The sequence below is a fragment of the Herpailurus yagouaroundi genome, unplaced genomic scaffold (genome assembly GCF_014898765.1).
Source record: "Herpailurus yagouaroundi ecotype Mexico unplaced genomic scaffold, PumYag 188, whole genome shotgun sequence".
Lineage (NCBI taxonomy): Eukaryota > Metazoa > Chordata > Mammalia > Carnivora > Felidae > Herpailurus > Herpailurus yagouaroundi.
Window position 1 is genome coordinate 30,219,484 of NW_024412419.1, and position 22,877 is coordinate 30,242,360.

Below are 22,877 nucleotides of genomic sequence, written 5' to 3' on the forward strand. Positions count from 1 at the left end.
CGGACACTTTTCAGATCCCTGTGAGACAGACGGGGAGCTCTCCACCCTGCACCCCCTCCCCTGGATTCCTACATGCCATCCTCTCCCTGAGCTCCCCCTGCCCCTCTGGTGGTTCCTTCGGAGAGGTGCCTCTTTCTCTGCTCGGCTCTCATATGCCCCGTGTCCCCTGGGATTCTGTCCCTATTGTTTTTCTCATGCACACTCTCCGAATGTTCCCATTCCACCGTTTTAGACTTCTGCTTCCACAAATGTACACACAGCTCCACTTTCCTAAGATCAGGAAAGGGCGGAGAACAGCGCCTGGCACTGAGGAAGGGGTTCAGTAAACATTAGCCAGTTTTATACTACAACTTCCTTCCTGAGCGTCACTTGTGTGTTCAGCGGCCTCCTGGACATCTCTACCTGAATACTGCTAAAACCCATTACATCCAAACTGAACTCCTCTTCCTCTCTCCCACCAAAAGTAAAACACACACACACACACACACACACACACACACACACACACACACCACTCTTTAAGTCCTGTTACTTTTTCGGCATTCTGTATCTTTCTCATTCGTCCATCCTTTCAAAACACATGGTGAGCCAGACACTGCAGGTATTAATGACTCAAAATGAACACATCCACCAAATCCCCTCCTCCGTTCAAGACCTGATATTCCAGTAGAAAAGGGGTACAAAAAGTAAAACAAGTAAATGAACTAGATCATTGCTGATAATGTGTGTCCAGCTGATAGCTACAACGCGGCAATTAAAAACTGGCTGCCTATTTTATATCGGGAGGTCAAATAAAAGCTGAGGAGGTGACATCTGAGCTGAAACATGAATTATACACCCTCCCAGATGAGCCACAAAGGGCAATGGACAAAAGAGTTCCTCTCTGAGAACAAAACCAAAAGCAGCCCAACTGGCCGACCAAAGAGTTGGCTCTGCAGCCAGTGTGCAGGGGTCCTGTTATGCTTCTGCAACAGAATGTGAAATAGTAGCTACTGAGCATTTCTCTCCCCACCTTCGCAGAAGTTTTTATCGCAGCGGCCCTGTTCTCACTCCATCTTTGTGGGTGGATGTGCTAACACGGCAGGTTCACCTCTGCATCACAGGGGTTACATCCAGCGCCAACAGGAAGGGCAGGCGTTCCCCAAAGATGCCAGGCTTGAAGCCCGATGTGGTTGCTGTTGACAGACCTATACATCTCCCTTTGGGGAAGGGGTACATGTGTTCTAGCTACGCTTGCCCAAGTCAGGGATCAGTGACCCGGCGCTTGATCCTCTCTTCCCTGGTACCCAATGAATAGATTCCACCTCTCTCGTATCTCTGAAATTCAACCATTTTCCCACCCCCACTGTAACGTCTAGGCTCATTTCCTACCTGAATGAGTGCAACAGCCTCTGAGTCAATTTCTTATCTCTAGTTGCTCCCTTCCAATTAGTTCTCCTTGAAACACTGAAGTTGCCCTTCCAAAAGACAGATCTGAACATGTGATGATCCACTTAAAACCTCTTTTTGGTTTCCTACAGCCTTTACATAAAGACCCAAATGCCTTAGCATGACATACAAGGCTACCACTTCCAGGCTCTTCTTTGCTACCTCCTCACCCTCTTCTTGAGGTTTGTTCCCTCTCTCTCCCTCTCTCTCCCCCTCTCTCTCTCTCCCTCTCTCTTCCCTCTGTCTCTCTCGCTTTCAGCATTCTCTCTCAACATCTAGCCATAATGAACAACCTGCAGGGCCCCAGATGGCCCTGTCACCTCTAGATGGCTGCCCACACCACTCCCTCTGCTTACCTTTCCTGTCCTTTCTTCTTGCCCTCCAGATTCAACTCAGCCTTCCCAGACACCCAAACCAACCCAGGGGCACTAGTAACGTATCCACACCTGTATCATGAGACAGTGCCAGGCACTAAACACATCAAGAACATGGTAGCTGTTTTGGATATAGCAATGATCACTCTATACCTAGGTTTCTCAACCTTGACAGTACTGACATTTGGAGTCAGGTAGTTGTTGATGGGGGGGGGGGGGCAGTCTGATGCACTGTGGGATGTTGAACAGCATCACTGGCCTCTACTCAGAACGCTAGTAGCACTGCCCCCACCCCATCCAGTGTGACAAGGACAAACGTTTTCGGACACTGCCTAATGCCTTACAGGGAGGCAAAATTGGCCTGGTTGAGAATCACTGCATAAAGCGCACTGCATGGTTTGTGAGCTGGATCCCCAGCCCACAGGCAGCATGCCCCTGGACGCTGGGATTAACTCTGCATCCTAAACACTCATGCCTGACACACAATTAGAGATCAATGTATGTTTGTCTCACAGCAGTAAGAGTAGATATTCAAGATATGTTTTAAGGTGGGGGTGAAGCACAAGATATAAAGAAACAGCAGAAAAAGAAAAAAGAAAGTTTGGGTTAATTTTTAATAAATTCAACTAAGTTCTCAAAATTGTCGAGGGCAGAAATAACCTCAGATACTTCTTTTGTATGCCAACAAAGCACAAACGCATCCTCATCATGCAGGAGGCACTTGATCGATAGTCACTGGCATAAATTACAGAATTCTTTAGCAATGATTACCTATGCCAGTGACGTACTTCCAGATATGGGGATGAAACTAGGAATCACACCTTAATCAAAAGTATTTGAAATGAGAAAATTTTTCAAGAGTCAACTTGGATCGAAAAATGCTGGACTAGAAAGCAGAGATGGGTATTCTCTCCCAGGCTTCCCACTAACGTCTGATGTGAGGGCGGTCCCTGAACTCACTGAGGTCTGTTTCCTCACCAGTAAAATAGGTGATGAAATGATATCATTTTAAAGCACTCTTATCCGTAAATTGTATGAATCTATGAATTATCTCAACCAAGTTGCCACATGGTTTCAAGAGGGCACACGAAAATCAAAAACACACATAAACACACAACAGCACGGGACTGACAGGTCACATAAGGCTATAAGTGCTCTAGAATGGCAGAAATGCACACCCAGATGATACATTCAGAGTTATCTACTGCAGTGGCATTTATAGATGTGTGCTAAGCCAGAGTTTAACACTTCTAAGACCACAGCCCAAGAAGCTTAGTTAGAGCCTGTGACAACCACAGCATGAGGAGACAAATTTATTCTCTTGACTTTTTGCAGGAGAAAAAAATTTTTTTAAAAGAGCTAAGAGGCAAAAATAATCTGAAGGTGAACAGAAGAAAGATGACGTGACAAGATAGAAAGTTTTCTGCCAAAGAAGTCAACAACGGAGCCCTGAAAAAGTCCACTGAAGAACCTGGTCTAGGAAGTCAACGTGAGATTAATAAAGTAAGATAAATAATCTTGTTGACAAGGTTTGTAAAACAATGGGGTGACTAAGAAATACAAAGCCCTAGGATAACAAAAGAGCAGCCAGGAGAAGATCAGTGAACTAGAAGGATCAAGGAACAGAAAGAGCAGGCAAGGGGACAAGGAAGAAACAGGAAACGAGCTCCACAGAGCACACGATAGATGGTTTTACAATTGCCCTATAAATTCCAAACAATACACTCCTCTGGAAGGCAAAATGAATTTTAAAAAGATAAAACCTCAGAGACAGATTAAATTTACTTTTTTAGTAAACATCACCTCATTTAGAAGCACTACATGTATGACCTTGAGAGCAGACATGGTGTGATTAGGTGCTTCTGGTACTAAACTGGGCCAGAGGGAAGATTTTGTTGACGCTGAAATTTTATTGGGGGTGGGGGGAGGAAGAAGAGAAGGAGAGAAGCATTTCTTTGTTGAACATTTCTCATGGCAAAAGTACTACCGACATGTCAAAGCACTTTCTGAAGCCTCAAGGTTAGGAACGCTCAATGACATAAAGGACATTAAAGACTTCTTACTTTTGTTTAATTGAAATAAACAACTGCAATATTAAGTTATGTCAGAAAGCTCAATCCTATTTCCACTTAATCTACCATTTCCAAATTTGAAGGATCCAAATGTTCAAATTCAAAGTGAAGAGCTAGGGAAGACGCTGGGAATCTCAAGTTATTTTGCAATCTATCCATCTGTTTCCACCGTATTTTTTACAAAGGAGTTAATAGCTCTGTAAAATGCGCTTCTCAGAATGGAATTTTTTATATGAGCCCATTTATAAGCAGGAAAATGATTAAGCATTACAGTATTTACTTTATTGTTTCCCTCACTGCTGACAAAGTGCCAAAGTAACCTGGTAAGGACGGGGGAAGAAGTTTACTCAATACGGGGCTCCACTCACATGATTTACAATGAGAACACTCACAACTGCCTCATGACCATTTCCTTCCCTGGCATGAGTATGTATTAAGTCTCAAAATCAGTCATTCTCTGGAATCTCTTCCCATACAAAACCAGGAGCAACAAAGTATAAACAAGATATAGGAGATTAAAAACAAAAATTATAAAAATCTGAAAGAAGAAAGGAGCCAAGATTCCCAAGCCCGCAGACAGCATGTCTGCACAGCTCAGAAGCAGCAACACAGGGCCAAGGGTCCCTTGTACGCGTCTCTGCATAACTTGCACATCATCGCGCCAGGGCACACGGGTTCTGTGAGCAAAAGAAATATGAACAAAATCTATTGGGTCGTTGTGAGGAGTCCATGGGAATCAATTAGCAAAGCGTTCAGCAAATATAGATATCCAAAAATATTCAAAGTATTCCTCTAAAAAGGCTAGAATAACATTTGGGACACAGCTCCCAAAAAGAAGCAACCACACCTTTCTACTTTTCTCCAGAACAAGTAATGAGCAGTCTAAGTTCTCCTCATATAAATAAAATGGCCACTGTGAAATAAAACACTCCTGATTATAGTCTCTAGCTTAAAGGACTTAAGACAACACAAAGAAAACACACTACTGTCTATGACTAAATATACAAATCATCCAAAAAGCTTAAACAGAAAACAAGTTACACTTGCGGGTCACTCAAGATCTTTCTGAACAATAAAAAAGTAAAGAGCTAGAAAACACTATGGAAACCAACAAGCAACAAGAATCGGACACAGCGATGTGGTCTGTTAATCCTTCTCTGGAGTCCTAAATATATCAAATCATTCTCTTCACACATTCACCAGTTTAACTAATTTCACAGAAAGCAGGATCCAAGACAGGGAAGAGCGAAACTAACCAGGAGGCCAGGAAATTCAAACTAATTCCTGCTATCAGACTTTTCTCTAAGCCTCATCTGACACCCACTGGCACAGATCTCTAACTAGCAGGAAATCTTTAAAAATCCCAAATTCAAAGCTCAGTGTCAGAAAAAAAGGTTAGAAAAAGCAATTAAGAAATGCTTTTCATCTATTTCGGACTCATATCCTAACTTATGCTCTGACTTCATTAATATTCTTTTTACTCAGGAGGTTCAAAAGGAAGTGAAATTCAAACATAATTATTGTTCCTTATAAATCACATCATTTGCAATAGTTTAAATGGCAAAATTTTCAAATATTAACTTCTAGAACAATAGTTTTAATTTCACATTCTTAAAATAATCAAAACACAAAACATAAGAAAAACAGAATTGATGGGAATGCAAGCTGGTGCAGCCACTCTGGAAAACAGTATGGAGGTTCCTCAAAAAACTAAAAATAGAACTACCCTATGACCCAGCAATTGCGCTATTAGGCATTCATCCAAAGGATACAGGTGTGCTGTTTCGAAGGGACACATGCACCCCCATGTTTATAGCAGCACTATCAACAATAGCCAAAGTATGGAAAGAGCCCAAATGTCCATCGATGGATGAATGGACAAAGAAGATGTGGTATATATATGTGTGTGTATACACACACACACACACACACACACACACACACACACACACACACAATGGAGTATTATTCGGCAATTAAAAAGAATGAAATCTTGCCATCTGCAACTACATGCTGGAACTGGAGGGTATTATGCTAAGTGAAATTAGTCAGAGAAAGACAAAAATCATATGACTTCATTCATATGAGGACTTTAAGAGACAAAACAGATGAACATAAGGGAAGGGAAACAAAAATAATATAAAAACAGGGAGGGGGACAAAACAGAAGAGACTCATAAATATGGAGAACAAACTGAGGGTTACAGGAGGGGTTGTGGGAGGGGGGATGGGCTAAAGGGGTAACAGGCACTAAGGAATCTACTCCTGAAATCATTGTTGCACTAGATGCTAACTAATTTGGATATAAATTTAAAAAAATAAAAAATAAAGTCTCAAAAAAAAAAAAGAAACAGAATTGAAAGCAATAGTTACATGCAAAAAAAAATTAGAAAGCACAGATATTCAAATAATTAAGGTATTACCTAAGGTGTAAAAATTTAGTCTGCTTGTGTTCACACTTCTTCAAATCAAATATTTTCTTTAATTTTTTTTTTTGAGAGAGAGTAAGCGTGCAAGCAGGGGAGAGGGGCAGAGGGAGAGAGAGAATCCCAAACAGACTCCATGCCCAGCGCAGAGCCTGATACAGGGCTCGATGCCACAACCCCAGGATAATGACCTGAGCAGAAATCAAGAGTTGTAGACTCAACTGACTGAGCCACCCAGGTGCCCCTCAAATCAAATAGTTTTCATGTGAATTACAAAGCAGTTATAAATGCAAATTATACTGAAAAACTTTCTGTAGAGAAAAAGCAGATCCAAGTAAATTAGAAAATATGAACTAAACCAAAGCAGATAAATATTTGAAAATGTCTTGAATATTACACTATTATTTTGGAATTTCACTCTCAGAACAGAAAGGTATGGTATGAAGATTTTCTAAGTTAGGAGTTAAATGGAACAGTATCAATTTAATTTTTTCTATTTGAAGATCTTTTTAAATTTTTAAGTAATTTAATATTAATATGGTAATTAAGTGTTGGCAAAAATTTTCAAAGCTACTGAAAGAAGGGTAAAATAATTAACCCTGCTAATTTTATACATTATTTCCTGATACTTACGAATACCCTAAGTATATAATAAGGTAAATAACTAGTAGTGCAATTGCGGGGTCATAGGGTAGCTCTATCTTTAACTTTCTGAGAAACCTCCACACTGCTTTCAGAGTGGCTGCATCAGTTTGCACTCCTACCAACAGTGTGGAAGGGTTCCCCTTTCTCTGAATCCACATCAACATCTATTGTTTCCTGCATTGTTAATGTTAGCCATTCTGACAGGTATCTCATTGTGGTTTTGATTTGTATCTCCCTGATGATGAGTGATGCTGAGCATTTTTTCATGTGTCTGTCAGCCATTTGTATGTCTTCTTGGGGGAAATATCTGTTCATATATTCTGCCCATTTCTTAACTGGAATATTAATTTTTTGGGTGTCGAATTAACTGCACTACTAGGTATTTACCCAAAGGATATAAAAATACTGATTCGAAGGGGCACATGCACCCCAATGTTTACAGCAGCACTGTCAACAATAGCCAAATAATGGAAAGAGGCCAAATGTCCACTGACTGATGAATGAATAAAGAAAATGTGGTGTGTATATATACATACACAATGGAATATTACTCAGCGATCAAAAAGAATGAAATCTTGCCATTTGCAATGACATAGAACTAGAGTGTATTATGCTAAGCAAGATAAGTCAATCAGAGAAAGACAAATACCATATGATTTCACTCATGTGGAATTTCAGAAACAAAACAGATAAACATAGGAGAAGGGAAGGAAAAGTAAAATAAGATAAAAACCGAGAGGGAAGGCAAACCATAAGAGACTTTTTTTTTTAATTTATTTATTTTGAGAGAGAGAGAGAGAGGGCATGACCACAGGCAGGAGGGTCAGAGAGAGACAGAGAGAGAGAATCCCAAGCAAGCTCTGCACTGTCAGCACAGAGACCGATGCAGGGCTCAATCTCACAAACGGTCAGATCATGACCTGAGCCTAAATCGAGAGCTGGATGCTTAACTGACTAAGTCACCCAGGATCCCCAAGAGACTCTTAATTATAGAGAACAAACTGACAGTTGGTGGACGGGAGGTTGGTAGGGGAATGGACTAAATGGGTGATGGGCATTAAGGAAGGCACTTGTGATGAGCATTGGGTGTTATATGTAAGTGATGAATCACTAAATTCTCCTGAAACTAATACTACACTATATGTTAACTAACTGGAATTAAACAAAATCTTGGAAGAAAAAAGAAAGAATACAATTTCCTGCCATATCAAGGCTTTATGTGAATTTCTGTTATATTAACAAACAATTAGCAAACCTCTCCAAGGCATAAGGAGTCAAGAATAGACTCCTGATTTTTACTAAGTTAACTGCTGTGTCATGAAAGCTCACTATTACCAGTCACCAAAAGACAGTTGCAAAAAATCAATAGTAGATAATGATTAACAAAAACTGGTAGTGACATACATTTGTCTAGGCAGAACTATTTCTCATAAAATAAATGTGTTCTACATCTAAACTAATTAATAATTCATAGGTGTGCAGTATTAAAACAATAAATAATACACATCCAAGTTTCTCTCCATCCTACACTGACCTTCCATTTTATGGCCCTAATGCTAATTTTTTAGGAATACTTATTATAATAAGGAAAAATACAAAAGACTATAAGAAACTATCAAAAATTATATGCTAACAAACTGTACAACTTAGAAGAGATGGATAAATCCCCAAAAACATACAATCTTCCAAAACTAAATCAGGAAGGAATAGAAAATGTGAACAGGCTGATTACTAATAACAAAACTTAATCAGTAATCAGAAACTCTCAACAAACAAAAAGTCCAGAACCAGATGGATTCACAGGTGAATCTTACCAAACATTTAGAGTTGATACCTATCCTCTTCAAACTATTAAAAAAAAAAAAAAAAAAAAAAAGAGGGAAAGCTTCCAAATTCATTCTATGAGGCCAACATTACCCCAAAACCAAAGACACTCCAAAAAAAAAGAAAACTACAAGCCAATATTCCTAATGAGAATTTATGCAAAAATCCCCAACACAATATTAGCAAACCAAATTCCACAATACATTAAAAGAATCACTCACCTTAATTAAGTGGGATTCATTGCAGGGATGCAAGGATGGTTCAATATTCACAAATCAATCAAAGTGATGTATCACATTAACAACATGAAAGATAAAAACCATATGATCACCTCAACAGATGCAGGAAAAAGCATCTGACAAAACTCAACAGGTGTTTATGATAAAAACTCTCAATAGAGTGGGTTTAAGAAGGAATGTACCTCAACCTAATAAAGGCGATAGATGACAAACCCACAGCTAACACAATACTCTTAAGGAAAAGCTTTAGGAACATGACAAGGTCCTCTTTTGCCACTTTTATTCAACACAATACTGGAAACGCTAGCCACAGCAATCAGACAAGACATAAAAGGCATCCAAATAGGTAAGGAAGAAGTTAAACTCTATTTGCAAACGCATGTTAGTATATCTACAAAACTCTTAAGACTACCAGAATACTAGAATAAATGGGTTCGGTAAAGTTTCAGGATATAAAATTAATACACAGAAATCTGTTGTGTTTTTATACACTAATACAAAGTAGCAGAAGAGAAATAAAGAAAACAATCCAATTTTCAACTGCATCAAAAAGAATAGATTACCTAGGAATAAATTTAACCAAGAAGATGAAAGACCTGTACTCTGAGAACTTATATAAAACACTGACGAAAGAAATTAAAGACAACACAAACAAATGGAAAGATATACCATGAGAAAGATGCTCATGGATTGGATGAATCAATACTGTTAAAATGTCCACAATACCCAAAGCAATCTACAGATTCAGCACAATCCCTATCCAAATACCAGTAATATTTTTTACAGAACTAGAACAAATAATCCTAAAATGTGTATGGAACCACAAAAGACCCGAATAGTCAAAGCAATCTTGAAAAAGAACAAAGCTGGAGGTATCACAATCCCAGATATACTACAAAACTAATAATCAAATAGTATGGTACTGGCACAAAAATGGTTATACAGATCAACAGAACTAGTTAGAAAGCCCATAAATAGGGGCACCTGGGTGGCTCAGTCAGTTAAGCATCTGACTTCAGTTCAGGTCATGATCTTGTGGGTTTGTGAGTTCAAGCCCTGTGTCTGGCTCTGTGCTGACAGCTCAGAGCCTGGAGCCCACTTTGGATTCTGTGTCTCCCTCTCTCTCTGCCCCTCCCCCGCTCACGCTCTCTGTCTCAAACATACACAAAAAAAAATTTTTAATGGGCAGAGGACCTAAGTAGACACTTTTCCAAAGAAGACATATAGAAGGCCAACAGAAACATGAAAAGATGCTCAAACATCACTAACCTTCAAGAGAATACAAATCAAAACCATAATGAGATATCACCTCATGCCTGTCAGAATGGCTGGTATCAAAAAAGTCAAGAAGTAACAAGTGTTGGCGAGAATGTGGAGGAAAGAGAACCCTCATGCACTGTTAATGGGAATGTAAATTGGTGCAACCACCATGAAAAAAAATATGGAGACTCCTTAAAAAATTAAAAATAGTAATACCATATGATCCACTACTGACTGGATCCCAAGGAAAACAAAAATACCAATTCATAAAGATATATGCACCACCTATATTGACTGCAGAATTATTTACAATAGTCAAGATATGTCCATCAATACACATGCGATGGAACATTACTCAGTCATAAAAAAAAATGAGTTCTTACCCTTTGCAACAGCATGGATGGCCCTAGAGTGTATTATGCTACATGAGTAAGTCCTACAGATGGGAATGAATAAGCTACGGGGATGAAAGGTACATCATAGGGAATATAATCAGTGTTCTTGTAATAGCATTGTATGGTGACAGATGGGAGCTACACTTGTGATGAGCATAGCATAATGTATAGAGTTGCCAAATCACTATGCTATACACCTGCCACTAATGTAACCTTGTGTCAACTATACTTTAAAAAAGAAACAAGAAATTTGCAGAGAAATGCTATCAAATATAACCAACAAATTACTGCCAAAAATATATTAATATTTACATTCACATATATAGGGTAGACTTTATCTTCTCAAGTACCACTACTTAGAAAAAGTGGGGGAAGGGAATCAGTCCTTTTTCCATTTCTATTCTATCTTCTTTAAACTACTATTTATTGCTGTCTATAAATACAATGTGCCCAGAGGACTGCTAACATTTTAAAGTTTTTCATTTGGCCCCAAATCTAGAGGACAACTGGTCTACCTGCTGGCTCTCTTCACTTAGCTACTGGGAATCTGACACAAAGGTCTATTGCTAGGCAGGTTGCCTTAGGCATGTGGCTTGGAGATGGACTGGTCAAGGCATCACCACATGTAGGCACAACTCAGGCTGCTGGATGGGGCTCTGAGGAAAGGAGAACTCAACACACACAGATAAAATAAGGTTACATTTTATAATAAATTTTAGTCATAGTATAGTGATCTTTTTATACAAACTCACTTAAATGAAGTTTGCATCTTTTTTTCTTCAAATTTTTAATTTTACTCAATTTTAGTCTAAATCAGGAGTTGGCCAACTTTTCCTATAAAGGGCCAGAGAGTCAATATTTTAAGTTTACAGTCCACACAGTCTCTGTCACAACTATCCCGTTCTGTCCTTGTAACACCAAAGCAGCCATAGACCATATGGAAATGAATGGACATGGCTGTATTCCAATAAAACTTTATTTATAAAACAGGTAGAGGGCCAATTTGGCCTTCCGGCAGTAGTTTGCCTTGTCAATCCTCAGTCTGTATCATCTTAGCAAATGTGAAATTTAAAAATTCCAAATTAGAAAGAAGGAAAAAGGGAAGAAAAAAAGCTAGTTGTACCTTATTATAAACAAAAGCCCCAAATTCAAGTAGGTGTATCAGAACAGATCCTTCTAAGCTAAGAGCTAGCACAATTTGGAATAACTTCAGAACAAACTAATAGGAGCTATCTAAATGAAAATAAATTTCTCTTACCTTAAAGTCAGCTTTGGTGAAGATTAAATGAAAACTATTACTGGTGCATTTTTGCATGCAAAAGAGAAACAAAATAGATTTGACTATTCATCATAATCTGAGCTAAATGACTCATAAATACAGAGCAATGCATCTGTGAAAGAAAGATATAAGAAAGAGTATCTATCATCCAAGCCCTAGCTGTCCCCCATCTTGAAGCAGTTATCTCCCCGACCCCCAAAAGCAACAGACCAGGGCAATATGATTCTTTTCACAACAGAGTTACTGATTCCTAATACCCCACGAGTTTTCAAAATAAACTTCTTCGGGTTATACTGAAGCAATTATACATTTTTGCTGGTGCTAAGTCCAACACATGAGAACTCGCTCTTGAAAGTTCAATGTGATTATGGCAAACAGAAAACTATTCATTCCTATCTTCGCAACCCTAGACTTAGAATACATAACCTTACATGTGACTTTTAATTTAAAAACATTACTGGATTCTAAAGGAGGAAATATGGCCATTTCATCCATACGCCGAGGTATGATGCCAAGCGAGTACCCATTAATATCTTTACAACTTCAGGTAACTCTAGGTGACAACCACTGCTAAATTAAAACATACCTAGTGGGATGCCTGGGTGGCTCAGCCAGTTGAGTGTCTGACTCTTGATTTCAGCTCGGTCATGATCTCACAGTTCATGAGTTCAAGCCCCACATCGGGCTCTGCACTGACAGTGTGGAGCCTGCTTGGGGTTCACTCGCTCTCCCTCTCTCTCGGTCTCTCTCTCCCACCCACTCTCTCTCTCAAAATAAATAAATACTTTTTAAAAATAAAATTTAAAAAACAAAATGTAACTGGTATACTTGGACTTGTTCTTGTACTCATGGGAACTGCCACTGAAATTCAATAATCTGTGACTCTATTCAATACAAACAGAAGATTGAAAAAAAAAAAATTTAAAAGACCACCTGATAGAACAATAATTCAAATATGACAACTCCAAGTCCTCTGGGATTGTATCTCCTTTATAGTGAAGTTTCAATTCAACAAACAGGCATTACGTGATGTGCAAAGTAGCAAAAATTAGGTGAGATGCTGAACAATGAAACAATGTGAATGAGCCTTTGGGAAGGCTGATGATGATAAATTATGATACTATGAGATTAAAAGTATGTGTACCTCATAAATATGAAAAACATCTCTTATGTGACTTAATAGGCAACTCACAAGAGAATACAGAAGTCAACGGATCAAACCATTATTTGCCTTTCAGATCAACAAAAGATCGGAAGGCTAATAATATCCGTTGTTGGCTGGAAGTGTGGGGAAATGGTCGCTCACTCACACTATTACTAGGTTCATTTCTGTAGAACAATTTGAAAACACTCCAAAACTGTACATCCTTTGACTCAGAAATTCCACGGATATCAGTGAATGAGTAGACTGTTCCACTAACCAAAAGAAAAATATATAAGAACTACATTCAACCTTAGGAAAATGGTAACTTTAGTTTGATAAATTCCAGAGACAACCAGCTAGTAGGCAGTTGGACATATAATAACTAGCATTTACTCAGGATATATGCTAGTCTTAACACACATTATTTCATTTAGTCCTCCCAAAACTCAAAGGGAGATAGATGTACTCAGTGACAGGAGCAGGATTCAAACACAGCTCTTCCCCCAAAGTTCTTAATCAATAGGCTACTCAGCCTCCATGGGTTTGACACCTGACAGAAAATTCCAAGGTAGAAATACAGATTTGCAAGTTTATTTTTCTTTCACACATTTATTCAGCAGAAAAATGAGTACTTAATGTTACACTTAAGGATATAAAAGAAGATAAAGTTACATTTCCTATCCTTAGGGAACCTGACAGAGACAGACATGAAAACAAAAAAACCTGCAGTCCTGTGTGACCGTGACAAAAGAAATAGTCACAAGGAATAATACTAACCCCAAAAGGAGAGACTAGTCAATTCTGCATTGGCGGAAGAGTCACCGAGGAAGGCTCTAAGAAAGGAAGACAATGCTTAAAGGTCGACTTAAAAAAAAAAAAAAAGTCCTCCAAGTGGACTGGGGGAAACAGGAAAAGCGGGGCTCTCCAGAAAAGGAAAGGGCACATATAAAAGCACCAAGGCCCAAAGAGCACAGTCAGTTCAAAGAAATGCACACAGGTCATCACAGTGATTAACAGACAGTACCCGTCAACCATTCCAATCTCCACTCCCACTGCTCTCTTTCTCCTGATGCTGAACAACAGGACATAGGAGATACAGTTTTCTGCTCTCTTAAGTCTCATTTCCTAAAGAGAAGAACCATCCTCCAACCTCCTCTCCAAACAGAGACCTGGAAAAGGACAGGACAACCGACCTTGCCCATCAGGAGGAGCAGTGACATAGTGACCACCCTACAGAAAACAGTTCTCTGGCAGCTTTGCTACCGACCGCCTTACCCAGCCTTTTATTGTCTTGGTGGCATTTATTACTACCAGAAATTACACTGTCTAGTCTTTGTTTCTTACACTCCTATTCATTCATTTGCTGAATGGATATTTCTTTGTCTTATCCAACATGCAGATTTTAAAAATTAAAACAAAGCAAGATAAGATTTCACTTGTATAAGATACTCAATACTTTATATTTAATAGTATTTCTACGCCCCTCCCCAATTGTCTCCCCAAAACTGTCTAGTGCTCAATCTAAATAGCATCCCTCAGCCCCCAATTTTTTTTTCCCTACAGAAAATGTTTGAAACAAAATGTCTCCAAGTATTAACACCTAAATAGTTTAACTCTGCTCTAGTCCCACCCAGATATTTCATTACAGTATCTTTGGACCAAAACAAACAGCTAGCAAACATGGATAGAGGGTTATACCAACTACAAACTGATGTTTTGTTTCAGTGAAACATGTTTAAGGAAAAATGGAAGGAAGGCTACTCCATGCTTAAGGAAAGAAAACCACGTCCTGCTAATAAAACAAAAATATCTATGGCAAAAAGAAAAACGCGACCAATGTTGTTAGAAAGCAGGTAATACATGGGATCTGTAAGAAGGTCACCAATTTTTAGAAATTTGTGTCACTGATAACTAACTCTTAGAGATCAGGCTCTGCCCAAACCATGTGTTCTATAAAGTGCCTAACAAAGTACTATCCTTTGCAATCTGTTTATCCAATTGGCCACTTCACTTTAAGGTTCTTTTGAGCCACCCACCACTATTTTCAGAATCATAGGTTTCAGGCTCCTTGAGTCACAGATGGGATGGTCTTTCTCCAGCTTAGAGGGAACCAGTACCACGAGCTCAGCAAGGCCATCAGTAACCTGATTAAAGGTTTTGTTACAAATAGTAGATCAGGACTCCAGAAGCAACTTCGCAGGTCCAAATACTGTGAAAAAAATGGACTTTTACTATGAATCTATTTCATGACTCATAAAGGTTCGAGTAAGAGCTAAATCTTGCCTTGCCAAATCCATTTCTCAATATAAATGCCATGTACAATTACACAGTGAATCCACTCTAACCCTTTTTATATAGGAGTTACAAAAAGAAGCCTTTAAACCCCTCTAGGGACAAATTTATTTTCTTCAGCCAAGTGTTAACACCAATAAATGGAGGGTTTACATGTAATTCCTAAAAGCAGACAGACAGAAATTACCAACCACGCTATGACTTTTTGACTAAGCATTTCATTTAATCACACTTGTATAATAGGGCAAGTTAAAGGTGCAATGTTTTTAAAAATATGACATCCAAATTTTGCTCCAGAAATTTAAAGCACACTTTCCAGAACTGTATATTCAAACAAATGTTTTGAAGCTATGTCCTTTCTATACACAAGTGGACATCACACTAAGACCATGTATTTACTCACAGGCCCAAGCAGACAATGAATGGGCTAAACGGCGAGATCTCTTTGTTTGTATCAACTGCTCATTGGTGACCCAGCAACCCAGAACTGCATTCTCTTTCCTGGATTCCATGAGAGGCTGGTTAGTGAGAACTACTTCTCTGATATAAGTATTCTTTAGAAAAAAACAAATCAAGACTTAAAGGCAGAACTTACATTATTACAAACCATAATAGCTAGTTTGTGATAATTCGTATTACCAGGTTATCAGTATCAAGAATGAAAAAGGGACATTCCTCTTAGAAAAATGGATCCCTCTGGAGAACCATTATAGTCCAAAAAAACAAAACTGACATTTCTTCACAAATAATACGAAGGTGGCAACATATAAGGCCTCAAATGATCAAAAAAAAAATGAAATGGCCCTAAGACCAATAAAGAAACACATCTCATAAAATTAATTAGTGAATGTTTATGATGGATTTTAATCACGTGAAACTAAGAGGACCACTTAAGAAAACTGACAAAGCAGAAAACAAGAAATTTTACATGAAGAGTCAAAGATGCACATATTCTCAACTTTTTCGTCCCCGGTCAGAAATATTCTAATCTGCCAAACACTCAGGCAAATGGCTGATGTCACATAACTGCCTCCAATGCCTTCATGTTCCAACTTCGCTGATAAATCAGGAGGAATCTGACTGTGAATCAGTCTGTGCTTTCAGGCTCAGCACAGTTCAGCAACCCTTACAGGCACCCCCTTTTAATTGTTTATTATACGACTCCTGCAAGATGAGCAAAAATAAGAAAATAATACCATTCATACGCCCACCAGCCAAACATAATCACCGTTAATGCTTTGATACCTTTAAGACACCCTCCTTCTTTCCTCCTCCTCTTCCTTCCACTTACTTCTCCCCTGACCATACCCAGAAAACCACTGTGTCCTCACCCAGAGAACCCCTTTCTGAAACTGCTGAGCACAGTGGCATTCTCCACCAGAACCTGTGGGCGCCGCAGTGAGAAGCACTCGCATGCGTAGGCGCCGCCTGCCTGCCTGGGGCCTGGAGCACTGGGACCACCACGGAAGCAGCTTCCCAGTGCTCAAGGACTCCTGCAAAACACCACTTACTGTGCCGGGCATATGACTTCTCTCGTTCTTCCCATTCTGAGAGCTGCCGTTCTTGAGTTTCTTTTTCTTTTTGGCTGTTTCTTTGTGCTCTTTCTGTTTGTTCTGCACTTCAATGAGAACAGAAATGAAGCTGTTTTTCACTTCCTTTTCGAACTCCAGTTCATCTCGCAGGGCCAGCTGCTGCACCAGCTCCTCAGAGTATTCCTTGATGGCAGTCTCAATTTCTTCCAGTAGTTCATTTAATTCAGATACCGAGAGCCTTTTTACTCCTGCGGCCAGAAGCAAAGCACAGCAGATACTAAGACAAAAATGTTTCGGGAGACGAGCACAACAGGGGGTTTCGTGCCAAAAGAGCAGACACCATACTCTAAGCAATGAAACTGTTCACAATCTTCTCCTAATCCTCAAACTTCTGGTGGGCAGGACTGAGCAGAGGTAGGCAGCAAAGTTACTTCTCAAGAGGCTGAGAAGTGTAACAACATTCTTTACTTGTCTAACTCAATCATCCCACCAACAGCACTCCAGTCAAGACTAAAAAAAGCTTGAACAAGAAACAGAACAAACACAAAAGCTGAGGGAGAGTACCCAAACTACCTGCTGACAAGAAACTGCAAGCAACTTAGCAGGGTTCTAGCACACTTCAAAAGACAGAAGTCGATTTGAAACAATTAAACTAAATACATATTTAATCACATATGGCCCAATGTGTGAATTTTTTTGAAGACTGGGAAGAAAGAAGGAAGGCCTACTCCCTAAAGCCCACTTCAGATTTTTCTCAGCACTTCTCCTCATGTGAGGCTATGATGTCACTAAAGTCTCAACACCCAGGACCTCAGAGTGTGACTGTATTTGGAGATGGGGTCTTTACAAAGATAATTAAGTTAAAATGAGGTTGTTAGGGTGGGCTCTAATCCAGTGTGAGTGGTGTCCTTATAAAATGACAAGATTAGGACAGAGATACATGCAAAGAGAAGACCACGAGAGGACAGAGAGAAGACATCTACAAGCCAAGGAGAGAGACCCCAGAAGAAACCAAACCTGTCAACACCTTCATCTTGAACCTCTAGCCTCCAGACCTCTGAGAGGATAAATTCCCGTTGCTTAAGCCCCCGGCATGTGGTACTTCGTTACACAGCCCAAGCCGACTAGTACAGGATTCAAAGGTGAATGTGACAAAGTCCCTAAGCAATGATAAAGATATGCCTGAGTATTACTAGAGGGCTGAAGAAGGGTGCGTAACTTAGCCTTTGGAGTGAAAGCTTTCTGGAGATGGTTTGAGATGCACAGGAAGTCTAAAGAGCATGGATTGAAGGAGGGTGTCTTACTCTCTTCATAACTGCTAGTACTGGACCTCTTAAGAGTCTGGATTTCCTGGGACAGCATCGACAGCCGATCTGACTGCGTGGGTGTCTCGTCATCTTCTGGGTCTGGAGATTCCTGCATCATTTCTTCAATTTCTTCAATAACCTTCCAAAATACACACACCACTGTTAATCAGATATACTTGGGAAAAACAATCTCTCTGCAACATGGCACTCATGAGGCAACCGGAAAAGAAGGGCACTGAAATATCCACTAACCAACACTGTGGCAGGAGTTGGTGTTCTGAATAATCACAATTTTGACTGTTAAGAGTGAACATGGTTTATCAAGGAAATAAAATTTACAATATGCTGAACACAAAATTAAACAGAATAATATTTAATATGCCCATCATGATTCAGTAGATCTATCAGATCTTGAAGGTCTGAGAAATGGTGCAAAACACAGGTACAATTTACCTTACACATGCTAGAACCAGATCATCGTTACAGTCAAAAGAAAGCAAATGACAGAAAATTCACCATATGACACATGCAAGTAATCAATCGAAAGCCATTTAATCAAACTGACATAAAATGTTTGAAATACAACAGTATAAAAAATAAAGCAAGAAATTACCTTTATAGCAGTAAAATTTTCCTTTAATGGCAGAAAAGGAATTTCATATATTAATTCCATGAAAGATTAAGAGATATTCAAAAATTACGTGACATGTAGAAGCTTAAAGGGAAAAAAAGCTGCACAAAAACACGAAAATTTCAGAACCATCTTTCAGACAATGATGTACTGTCATGTGCAACGCTGCTCGAATCTTCCAACAGTACCTTGTCCTGCTCCACTTTTTAAAAGTTGAGAAGGATACAGAAGTCAGTGAGAATGTAAAACCACAAAAATTACTCAACAGTTAGAAAAAATAGGTCTAAGAGTTATAAAAAAAAAAAAAAGGAAAAAAGAAACTATTAAGAAAACATTCAGGATGAATCAGTAAGCTTAAGGGCAAAGAAAAGTAAATCTGAAGGAGGTGGGGATTATGGTAATTAGTAAGAAGATTTTCTCAAATAGGCATTATAAAACAGTACAATGAAATGCCAGAGGAGGCTGCAGAATCTATTTCTCCAAGTCTCAGAAGCAGGAACAGCTTACGGCATTCAGGCAGATAGATTACTGAGGAGACCGTGAACTCACAGGGTCACGTATTTCCCTGAGATATCATGATCAACCTCCCACAGCCCTCTAACCTATTATCTGGCATTTTAAGCACCACACTCTTCCCAGGCCTACAATAATCTAACCACAAATATGACTAAGGAGCATCAAAATGGCACATTTTAATGGACTCCTCCCATCCTTGCCATAACATCTCTTTCCCGACCTCATCTTTCCAGCCTAAAAATGTAATGTGGTAGCATTCACAGTCAGAGCAGCCACGAGCATGTTATTTCAGGAAGGAGTTCTTACACCACATTTTGACAACACAACAGCAGTGGGAAGAGTATTCAGACAATGAGAAAGCTGATTCAAGCGGTTTACATGAACACAGCGTTGACATTATGAGAGCATGCCACAGGAATAAAGCTCACTTCTTTCCGGGTTCACAGTACACACTTCTAATAAGTACTAATGATTTTTACACAGGCTTTTAGAGGAACTGGGTAATTTCTACACAGATACATCAGAGTTGGCCATGTCTTGCCAACCCTAAAAAAAGTACCAAACTCACAATATTTTTTGTCATTTCAGGTTAAGCAATAACCCTCCCTGAGTAATAACTCACTGCACTGATTTAACAAGGTCTATACTGGAAAACTGCCTATCTTGAAGAATCTTCCCAACTAGCATAATCCCATCTGCTTCGGATTACATATACTTTCTTCTTTTCTCAGTGGAGGAGTTAACTGATAAGCCTACATAAACAGAAAATGCGGGAAAAATCAGTAGATTCCAACAACCCTTATTCCAACAACACTTATTGCCACAGTTGGAAATTGTCCTTCAGCTCGAGGTTCTCTTTTCCTTTCCTCGATGAATTTCTCCACAATACCTGGTCTGCAGTGAAGAGGGGCTCTTCATTAACGCAGGAGACAATGATTGAATGCATATCCAGCTGTTCTCTCAGCTCCTCATCGTCTGATGTATCAAAGAGCAAACTGTCACTTATCTAAAAGCAAAATAACCCACTGTTAAAAGCAGGGCATTCTGATCACAACAAAGTCACAGTGCCTGGGTAAAGAGTCTTCCCTCGAAAGGGAGAAATGACTCCAATCACTGTGCGCTAGGCAGTGTACGAAGTGCTTTATGTATTCACCTCAAACACAAATGAGGGGAATGGAAAGGAAACATGAAATTGCCTGCATGAATGCTGCCTGCACCCCTACTGCCCAATACAGACACACACGTAGCTGCTTTTTCCATGGAGAAGAATGTTTTACACAGTATTTGTTAGGAAGTTGTAGGGAATGATAGAGACACCCAAAGGAGGCAACAGGCGGGTTTAGCAGCGAATGTTATTTAGTTAACAATCTAATAGTAAGAGTAGTAGATGTTAAAATTACACAGATGACATAAAGTTAATTACTTGCAAACTAACTTCTAAATTCGGGGTAAAAGATCAGGAATCACTCCCTGGCACTGTCCACGGGGGTCATACTTTGCCTTAGAGTGGAACATCTCTCCTTCCAAAAATAAAATCTCTCTAGGTTCCAAGAAGATCTTTCAACCTAACTGTGCTGGAAGTTTCTGTTTGCTTCACTGCCATTTTCCACTCTGCTCTGGGCCTCAGGAGGCTGAAGTTTATGGCCTAAATCAAAGCACGCCCTTGACTTCAGGGCAGTCCCTACTGCCTCCCTAGTTCCTCATACAGAAGCATCCGAAGTGTAAGGGTGAATCCAACCCACCCAGTAGGAAACCCGCAGTGAGAAGTGCAAGGAACCACTGGTGGGCTGCCTTTCGGAACATCAGGCAGGGAGAGGAGCAACGCCAGTGCTCCAGGGTCTCTCCCCCCACACACTGCAATTCCATGCTGCACCACGGTGATGACATGGCTCCCCATTCTATTCTTCCCGGACCATCGGCCTAGGAAAGGCCATTGTGAAATTTCAGACCATGTATGAAAAAAAGAATCTAAAAGCTTCCAGAGAGAGGTAAAAAAAAAAAAAAAAAAACACATTAAAAGGATCAAGAATCAAAAATTTCATTTGAACTCTCAACAGCAACCAAAGAAGCCAGAAAACGATTACTGTTATTTCCACGTTTCAATACATTCCACCCTAGAATCCTATCTCCAGCTAAACAAACAATTAGATGGGAGCTTGGAATAAAGACATTTTCAAGTATTCAAGTTCTCAAAGTATCTGACCTCACACACCCTTTCTCAGACAGCTACTGCAAAAGATGCGGCATTAAAACCAGGAGGAAAGCCAGAAAGGAAGCAGACAAGGGATCTAATACAAGAAAGAGGTGAGGGCTTTCTCGTAATGAAAGTGAAGTAAAGATCCCAGAATGTTGGCTGTGACGCTCAACGAGAGAGTGACCAGGTCAGATGAGAATGGTTATTGCACAGGACGTTAAGAAAAGCACAAAGAGGAAGAGAGACAGACACTAACAGATTATCTGGTGTATGTCACTTACTAAAGTGAGTTTCAGGGCTCTGTTGAAGCTGAACCTGTGAGCTAATGGTAACTTAAATAAAACACAAGGCAATTATTACTACCCTAAGAAAAAAAATTACAAGAGGAAATTTCTCATGATATACGGAAATGGGTCAACTGTGAACATTTAAACAGTCAATGTAAATGATTAAAATTAATTTAACCAAATATCTTAATATAACTATATTGGAAAGACAAGGGAAGGGAAAGTTTTGGTGATGGGGGCTGGAGAGAGGACTGAGAAAGACCCAAACCCTCATCCTCTGGATGTAAAGTAAATGGATAAAGTCTAAAGTTGGAAAGAAAAAAAAAAGCAACTAAAATGGGAGAATGTTTGACTTCAAAATTATAGAAGTGGAGATGACATGTGCCTCGGTAGTCGTAAGGATGTACGGATGATGGAGAGGAGACCTAACAATTATCTCCACAGGTCCTTAAATTTTAACACTTCCCAAAATCAATCTTCATTATAATCTGAGGACCACAGATTTATTTTTCCCCTGAGAAAGTTTTAATTTTGAAGTGACCCCTAAGGAAGATAGGATCATCTTCTTCCTGCTTCTACTCTTGAAGATGAAAAGGTGCATACAACAACATTCCCCGTCCCTGAAAAAATGCTCATGGCAGGAGGAGGAAGATGGCACAGGAGAGGTTCCTAAAGCAATGTGATTCCGAAGCCTTCTATCATCTAAGCATGTTCAAAACCTGCACTGGATTTAGAATCGTTTTCATAGCTATTGCCAAGATACACAAGTGATACCAGTAACCCATTAGAATAGATTTCCATAACAACAGAAATAATGATCCCAGATCATCTTTCCCGGGACTGAGCCAAGTCCATTCCCCACAGAGATGGCATATGTTAAGGGCTGGAACCCCTTTCGGGCTTTGAAAGCTAACCTTGGCTGTCATGGGTGTCATTATTCACTCTCCCATTCGGCATCAGTGTGTCTTCTCTCTGCCAAGCATTCCCATCACTCCTTCCTGTGCCAGGTTAGACACACAGCCGGTGGTTCTAC

General features: G+C 39.5%; 1 protein-coding gene across 3 annotated transcripts in view; it reads right to left on the reverse strand.

Annotated features, from left to right (window-relative positions):
* The window catches only part of FEZ2 (fasciculation and elongation protein zeta 2), a 42,663-nt gene that overhangs the window by 11,380 nt on the left and 8,406 nt on the right, over nucleotides 1-22,877 (reverse strand). For all 3 annotated transcript variants that reach the window (XM_040496506.1, XM_040496504.1, XM_040496505.1), the window contains exons 3-5: nucleotides 20,253-20,369; nucleotides 18,214-18,355; nucleotides 16,889-17,157 (exon numbers count right to left, since the gene is read on the reverse strand). In XM_040496506.1, coding sequence (XP_040352440.1) covers nucleotides 16,889-17,157; nucleotides 18,214-18,355; nucleotides 20,253-20,369 — 528 coding nt within the window. The remainder of the gene's footprint in view (nucleotides 1-16,888; nucleotides 17,158-18,213; nucleotides 18,356-20,252; nucleotides 20,370-22,877) is intronic.